The sequence below is a fragment of the Triticum dicoccoides genome, chromosome 3A (assembly GCF_002162155.2).
Source record: "Triticum dicoccoides isolate Atlit2015 ecotype Zavitan chromosome 3A, WEW_v2.0, whole genome shotgun sequence".
Taxonomy (NCBI): Eukaryota; Viridiplantae; Streptophyta; class Magnoliopsida; order Poales; family Poaceae; genus Triticum; species Triticum dicoccoides.
The window spans coordinates 12,036,980-12,045,558 of record NC_041384.1 but is presented as its reverse complement, the minus strand read 5'-3'; the positions used below and the strand labels follow the sequence as shown (position 1 = coordinate 12,045,558).

Below are 8,579 nucleotides of genomic sequence, written 5' to 3'. Positions count from 1 at the left end.
ATCATTAATGAAGACAACTATCCACTTTTACCTCTTTGTCTCCCTCTCTCTCGTTTCTTTTCAACAATCTCCACACCGAACGCACTTCGTCGATCGGTCTGGTGAATGCGACACTGCAGCATGCGGCCGGGTTAGGTGGACCGTGTACGTACCCCTGGTTCACCTCTGTCATCTTATAACGCGACCTTTCTCGGCCGGAATGATCTATTTTAGATTATCCTGTGAACGTCTTGTGATCCATGCATGATTCTCTTGGGATCAGCTCGACATAGTATGTGTGCGATCATGACGATACGTGAGCGCTCTGTCTAATGACATGGACGGCAAGCGGCATGATTGATTCATGTGTGCTCGTACGAGTTTTTCAACTTGAGACGTTGTGCATGATCTTGAGTTTTCACGAGTGGTCTTACCGTCTGTGTACCTGAAGTTCCGGTCTGGATCTCATCTCTAATCGTCTATTCGGACTGTTCTTCCCATTGCTGGCCCTCTTTCGTTATGTGAAGATCTTAACAGTTCTCGTTTGATTTGCACCCACAGGCGAATGAGATGGCCCTCTCTCTCGGACGAACTGGATCTCGGATCCGCGGAGTCACTGCAAGGGCTTTCATGGCCGGACCCCATGATGCCAAGGGCGGCGCTGGCCTCCAGATCCCCATCGTCGGTGTCTGCACGCACCTCCCCAGCCCCTCTGCTCCCCTGCGTCCCAAGTGCGGCAGCCTCCAAGCCTATTTCGACCACGAAATCACACGAACCAGACGCGGGACCGAATATACTTCCATGGAGATCTAGAATTCATACCAAGTACCTAACCTAACCACCGAGGCTGCCCAAAACCTAGTAAAGTAGCAGGGACTAGCACACGTGAAAAAGCTGACCAGGTCGACAAACGAGCACCGCTGCGAGCCCTAGCCAGCTGTTAAAGTGTGACTTTGTATAGCTAACATCGCGTATTCCCGTTTGCATACGGTTGTACATATACGCGTATAGGTTCTTTCTTGGTCTCCAAGACGTGTAATCTTGCTATAAATATATGAGCCGATCGCCCCTTGAGAGGTGTCTTCCCTCAAACCAATTCTCGTTTATATGGTATCGGCCCTCCTTTCCTAACACCTTAGCTTCCGCCGCTCCAACCCCATCTGCCGCCGCCCTAAACCCTAGGCACCGCCGCGGTTCCGCCTCCCCTCCCAGATCGCCGCCATGTCCACCTCCGCATCCTCATCGTCCATGCTCGGGGCGCAGACGTCCGGAGCCCTCACCACCTCCACCGCCGCCGCCGCATCGCCCGCCCTCACGTCGTCGGCATCTCAGGCCGTCCACGTGGCTAGCGTCAAGATGCACGTCCCCGTCGTCCTCGACCTGCAGCAGTCCAACTATGCCAAGTGGCGCATGCTCATCACCGTCCTCCTCGGCAAGTACGAGCTCATGGATCACATCTCCGCCATCACGCTCGCACGGCCGAGTGGCAGCGCCAGGACTACGTCGTCCGCTCGTGGCTCTACGGCTCCATCAGCGACGACATCCTGGACACCATCATGGCCCAAGATCAGGGCCGTCTACCTCGAGGCACAGTTCCGAGCTCTCGTCTAGGGCGACCTCACCATCACCGCCTACTGCCACCGCCTGAAGGCCCTCTCCGACGCGCTAGCGGATGTGGGGCAGCCCGTGACTGACCAGACCTTGGTCCTCACCTGCCTTCGGGGCCTGAACCCACGCTTCTTCAACATCACGACCCTCGTCACGATGCAGGTTCCGGCTCCCACCTTCCTGCAGACGCGCTCCATCCTCCTTCTGCGCGAGAACCAGCTCGCCAACGCCGCTCCCAGTGGCTCCCTTTCATCCCAAGTCGCTCTCTATGGCAACACCGCCGGGTCCTCCACCGGCGGCCACTCGGGCGGCAACGGCGGCCGCTGGTCGAAGAAGAAGAAGAACGCCGACAGGGGTGCAGCCAACTCCACCACCACTCAACTTGCCGTGGCACCCAACCCGTGGATCTGCTTCAACCCGTACACCGGCCAGACTCAGCAGATGCAGCCCGCCTGGTGCCCCCACGCCGCGCCGGTTCCTCCTGCCGGGGGCGCTGCTCTACTCGGGCCGGCCCCGCGGTCTGCTTCTTCAGCGCCGCCGCCCCGTCAGTCTACCTGGGTGCCCCCAGGTCAGGTCGCCTACACGACCCAACTGGCACCATTGCACGGCCAGGCCTGGGGCACTAACCCGCCCCCACCCGCGGTGCCCTACACCCCCGGCCCGGCATGGGACTGCTCCGCCCTCGTCACCGCCCTGAACGCCACTGTCGGCGCTCCAGCCGCCGGCCCTTCCACACCGGGCGCATGGGTCATGGACTCCGGCGCAACCTCGCACATGGTCTCCGAGACCCTGGTATACTCTCCACTCCCTCCAATCCTCCTCCTTCCCTTCGTGTCACCGTTGGCAATGGCGATCCACTTCCCATCACCGCCACCGGCCACGTCACTCTCCGCACACCTAGCCACACTTTCCACCTTAACAATGTTCTAGTTGTTCCAGATATCATCAAAAATCTTCTTTCTACTCGTCAGTTCACCATTGATAATTCAGTTTCTGTTGAATATGACCCGTGTGGCTTTTCTATTAAGGATCTTCACACTCGGCGCGAGATTATTCGCTGCAGTAGCCCCGGTCCACTGTACGAGTTCTTCGCCAACACCAACACCACCACCTCGCCGTTTGGACTCGTCGCCACCACCACCGCATCGGAGCTATGGCATCGTCGCTTGGGACATCCGGGTCGTGACTCTATAGATCATCCACAGTTTTGCTATTCCATGTAATAAAAGCACTCAAGTGTGTCATGCATGCCAACTTGGCAAGCACGTGCGTCTACCGTTTTCTAGATCATCCACAGTTTGTGTCGTTTCGTTCCAATTGCTTCATTGTGATTTGTGGACATCACCTGTTGCTAGTAACTCTGGCTTCAAATACTACTTGGTTATTGTCGATGATTTTTCTCATTTTATGTGGATCTTCCCACTACGTCAGAAATCCGACACATGTGATATCCTCGTTAACTTTGTAGCATACGCACATACACAATTCAATCTCCCGGTCGTGTCCTTCCAAACCGACAATGGCACTGAGTTCGTTAACTCCACCTTTGTTGAGTTCCTTGCCCGCCACGGTATCCACCTACGTATGTCTTGCCCGTACACTTCTCCTCAAAACGGCAAGGCTGAGCGTGCTCTTCGCACACTTAACGACATCACTCGCACCCTCCTCTTCCAGGCTTACATGCCTCCTCCCTACTGGGCCGAGGCTCTCGCTGTCGCCACCTTCTTACTAAATCGCCGCCCCAGCCAAGCCTTGCACTTCCGTATCCCATATACCCTTCTCTACCAACAAAAACCCTCCTTCTCCAACCTTCGTGTCTTCGGGTGCTTGTGCTACCCGAATCAATCCGCCACGGAACCTCACGAACTCGCTCCGCGTTCCACCGCATGCGTGTTCCTCGGCTACCCTACCTCGCATCGCGGCTATAGATGCCTCGACTTATCCACCCGTCGTGTCATCATCTCTCGCCATGTCATATTTGACGAACACACCTTTCCCTTTGCCACGAATCACACTGATTCTTCTCCGGATGACCTCGACTTTCTCCTCGACCTAGCCGCCACGCACCCGGCTCCCGCGATCATCACACCCTGGCGGGCCAGCCCAGCATGGCGCCGGCCTCATCGGCTCAGCCCGCTATGCATGGCACTGCCTCCGCGCCGCCCACGCCCACCCATGACGCACCCGCCTCGCCTGCGCCGACTCCACCCGCGTCTCCCGGCCGGTCCCCTTCCCCTTCACCACCACCACCGCCACCCCCTCCCCCTCCTGTCGCTCTCGTAGCAACACCGCTCCCGCCACCAACACCCACACCATGCTCACGCGCGCCAAGCGTGGCATCGTCCAGCCGACTGACAGACTTAATCTCTCGGCCGAACACTCCCACATCTCTCCCATTCCCAAAACATATCGCTCCACTCTTCAGGACCCTCTTTGGCGTGCCGCCATGTCCGAGGAGTACGGTGCCATCATTCAGAACCGCACCTGGTCTCTGGTTCCTCGCCCGGTTGGTGCTAATGTTATTTCAGGCAAGTGGATCTTCAAGCACAAGTTTGGCGCTGATGGCGGTCTTGCTTGGTACAAGGCCAGGTGGGTCGTACGTGGATTCTCCCAGCAGCCTGGTATTGACTACGACGAGACTTTTAGTCCTGTTGTCAAACCGGCTACGATCCGCGTTGTACTCAGCATCGCAGTCTCCCACGCTTGGCCGATTCATCAGCTCGATGTCAAGAACGCCTTTCTTCATGGTGACCTTGATGAGGTGGTTCATTGTGAGCAGCCACCCGGCTTCATCGACCCTATGCGCCCCCAACACGTCTGCCTGCTTCACAAGTCCCTTTATGGACTTAAACAGGCGCCCCGCGCATGGTACCAGCGGTTCGCTCATCATGCTCATCGCCTTGGGTTCGTGGCGTCCCAGAGTGACGTGTCTCTCTTCGTGCTTCGGCGCGGTACCGAGATGGCCTACATGCTCCTCTATGTTGACGACATCATCCTCACCGCCTCTAGCACCGGGCTTCTTCAACACATCACCGACCAGCTCCACCGTGAGTTCTCCATGACCGATCTCGGGGACTTGTCCTACTTCCTCGGGATCTCGGTTTCCCGCTCTACTTCGGGGATGCTTCTCTCGCAGCGCCAGTACGCTATCGACCTTCTTCAGCGCGCCGGTATGATGGACTGCAACCCGTGTGTGACGCCCATCGACACACGTTGCAAGCTCTCTGCCGATGAGGGACCACTCGTCACCGATGCTACTGAGTACCGGAGCTTTGCCGGGGCACTTCAGTACCTGACGCTCACCCGCCCCGACATTGCTCATGCCGTCCAGCAGGCGTGCCTCTACATGCACGCCCCTCGGGGGCCTCATCTCAACCTCGTCAAGCGGATCCTCCGCTACATTCGTGGCACCCTCGACCTCGGCCTTCAGCTCCACTCCACGCCGGCCACCTCGCTCACTGCCTACTCCGATGCGGATTGGGCCGGCTGCCCCGACACACGCCGCTCAACATCTGGATACTGTGTCTATCTCGGCGACAACCTGGTATCTTGGTCCTCCAAACGCCAGGCCACGGTGTCTCGCTCCAGTGCCGAGGTGGAGTACAGAGCGGTGACGCATGCCGTGGCCGAGTGCTGTTGGCTTCGCCAGCTTCTTCTTGAGCTTCATCGTCCCCTTCCGTTAGCGACCGTTGTTTTCTGTGATAACGTCAGTGCTGTTTACATGGCTTGTAACCCGGCCCAGCATTGCCGCACGAAGCACATCGAGATCGACATCCACTTCGTTCGTGAGAAGGTGTCTCTCGGTCAGATTCGGGTTCTTCACGTGCCATCTTCACAGCAGTTTGCCGATGTCATGACGAAGGGGTTGCCGTCGCACCTCTTCGAGGATTTTCGGTACAGTTTATGCGTTTGACCGACGCCCAAACTACGGGGGGATGTTAAAGTGTGACTTTGTATAGCTAACATCGCATATTCCCATTTGCATACGGTTGTACATATACGTGTATAGGTTCTTTCTTGGTCTCCAAGACTTGTAATCTTGCTATAAATATATGAGCTGATCGCCCCTTGAGAGGCGTCTTCCCTCAAACCAATTCTCGTTTATACCAGCGCAGGACGAACCAAGTTAAAACTCCACCACCAGCAATGGAGAGATCCGAGCGGGGTTTACCTTCACGCCGATGAACCGCCTCCTTCCTTCGACACCGCCCGCCCAGAACGGCTCCTGCCTCACTTCGCCTCCTCCGCCGTAATTGCCACTCTGCGTGGTCGCCGAGCTCGCTTGCAAGAGCAGCTCCCCACGGCCGACGAGCCGCGCGGGAGAGCAACTCGAAGCACCAACCACCCGCGATGCTGAACCCCTCCCAAGAGCACCGATTTGGACTTCAGCGAGGCAGATTTGGGCAGGCGCGTCGTCGATTTGGGATGTCGATTTGGGCGAGGAGGAAGGAGAAACCGCCCACACCGCCGAATGGAGAGAGTGTCGTTGCGGGAGGTGGAGAAGACACAGATAATGGCGGGCCCCACCACGCACGAGACGTTTCCCCCCGACCAGATCAACGCGCGCCGTTTCGCCCCGACCAGTTTCCACCTGGTCGCGATCGCGATGCATCCGACGACTATCGAAGGGTGTGCTCGGGAATGTTAAAAAGTGCAGCTGCACTTATTAGAATTTGCGTATATTAAAAGTACATTACGGGCTAACTAGAAAAAAGATCCCACAAAAAATCAGATACGTCTATCCATTAGTCTCGTGGACCTTTATTTAACTTGCTATTACGACGTTAGTCTTTGTAATAGATCCGCTTAATCTAATGTGTAAATAAAATTCTCACGGTAATCCATTGACTATACATATATGCGTGCAATCTATCAACACATAGATGTGATGTGCAAGGAAAGTCCATCCGAATAGAACATGTAAGCTATGATGGAAATTCTCATATACCCAAAATCAGAAACATCTGACCATTAGATTAGTGGACCTTCGGCTCGCTTCAGTGTTGGTAGTCGTTGCTAGGTGGTCTACGGATCTGGATCTAATTTCTATTATTTCTGGTATTCGTTGTACTGCCATGATTGAAGATGTATAGAACGAAAATTTTCTTGCAAAAAAAGATTAGTGGACCTTTATTAAACTTGATGTTGCAAGCATTAGATCTTCGTAATAGATCCTCTTAATCCAATGTGTAAACAAAATCCTCACGGCTATCCATGGACTATAGGTATGTGAAATCTATCAACACATAGTGACGTGCAAGGCCCCATCCAAATAGAGCATGTACGCTAGCTGTGATATAAATTCTCACTAGACCATGAAGGCGCGCTTTGCCGCGCCCTGTCCATTTTAGGAAATGAAAATATTAAATGTTGAATAAAAGTTGGACAATAGCTATTTTCATAATTTCTGAATATTTGAATTACAATGGGTCGATATAGATGGTAGCACCTCTCATAAAATAGTCAGAACTAATGTACTCACATAATTGCTTTAGCTTTTTGCATTTTCTCTACATCGCATTCACGAAGAAGTTGTCGAAAAAGTACCGAGTGAATAATTATAACACTATATTCTATAATGTCTACCATCCTCTAGTTTTGGCAAAATTCAACCATAATAGGAATGTCAAGTCCTGAAGTAATTCGACACTTTGCATCTATAGACTTGGCTATCTCATCAAGTTTGTACAAATTAAACCTTCATATTTTTAAACCATCTGTGTTTGATATACTATGATCATGGTAAAAAAGAAAAAAAAATACAACACTGCATTTAATCAAGCTGAGAGCAGACAAATCAACTATTAAACCAACCATATGAATGCCTCTCCACCAAAGAAGTGAATTTCCTTTCTGCAAGGGAAAACACATTTTATGGAAAAAGAAATCAATGCAAACCGTTTGTAACTAAACAAAGGAACTGCTAAAATTTCAGAAAAACTATGGACAAAAATAAGATGAGCAACAATCTTGACAAAAAGATGAACAATTATCTCTTGCAGGATAACGGTTGATATCTAGATGAACTTATCAATGTCATGCCCTAGCATGCTGAATCATATGAATGTTCTTAGGAAGGTGATAAACAACGAACACTTTTATATCCTCAGTTTCAGAAGGAAATGCAATAGAAAATTAGTTTCTTGTAAAAAAGATACGTGGATGGTATTAGCATAGCTGCACACGAGAGGAACAATGTGCAAATTTAGTACCGACCCAAACAAAGTAGAAATAACAAATCAGTAACTGTTAGCAAACTAAGAATGAGAATAAACAGAGGACTTGTCTTCCTGCCGAAGTGGATTCTCTACGTGCAAGGTTCGAAGTTTGGTTCGCTGGTTTCATCCTATAATCGTGTTACAACGCGACTCGATAACGTAATCAAAGTACGACTCTGTTCATTGTCGACACGATCAAAATCTATGGTAATGGGAGCAAAAATCCGACTTGACACTTGTTTTGAAACGATGGGGTTACGTTTTACTCCCTCTGTTCCGAATTACTTGTCTTGGATTTGTCTAGATACGGATGTATCTAGACTCATTCTAAACGGAGGGAGTAGATTTGGGCAAGCATGAAAAAATCCGACTTGACAGACAACTAAAACTTTATTATTTATTTACAGTATATAATTTGATTTGATTTGATGAAACAGACGGCCGCTCCAAAAAAAAAACTTGAAACAGACCGAGTGGCTGAAAAACGAAAGAAAAACACGGACCTATCTTCCTCGGTAAGGCACCGCCTCTGCCGCGGGCACCACCAGAGCACGCCACCCCGTCTGACATGTGGCCCCGCCGCACGCCGGCAACGGCACGCCGCACCGCCCAGAACCCCGCCCCGCTGACACTGCCAGTGGGCCACCCATCCAGCGTCCCTCCCCCACTCTCTTCCCCCGTCCTCGCCGCTCCGCCTGGCGCCACTCCAGAAGCCCCGACCAAAAACCCACCCACCGCCGGGCAAAACCCTACCCCCCACCGCCCCCGCCACCG

At 52.7% G+C, this 8,579-nt stretch overlaps 1 protein-coding gene across 1 annotated transcript in view; it reads left to right on the top strand.

Annotated features, from left to right (window-relative positions):
* The first annotated feature begins 4,033 nt into the window (after positions 1-4,033).
* LOC119271708 overlaps positions 4,034-8,579 on the top strand; it is an 11,460-nt gene continuing 6,914 nt past the window's right edge. Inside the window, exon 1 of the mRNA XM_037553429.1 lies at positions 4,034-5,131. Coding sequence (XP_037409326.1) covers positions 4,034-5,131 — 1,098 coding nt within the window. The remainder of the gene's footprint in view (positions 5,132-8,579) is intronic.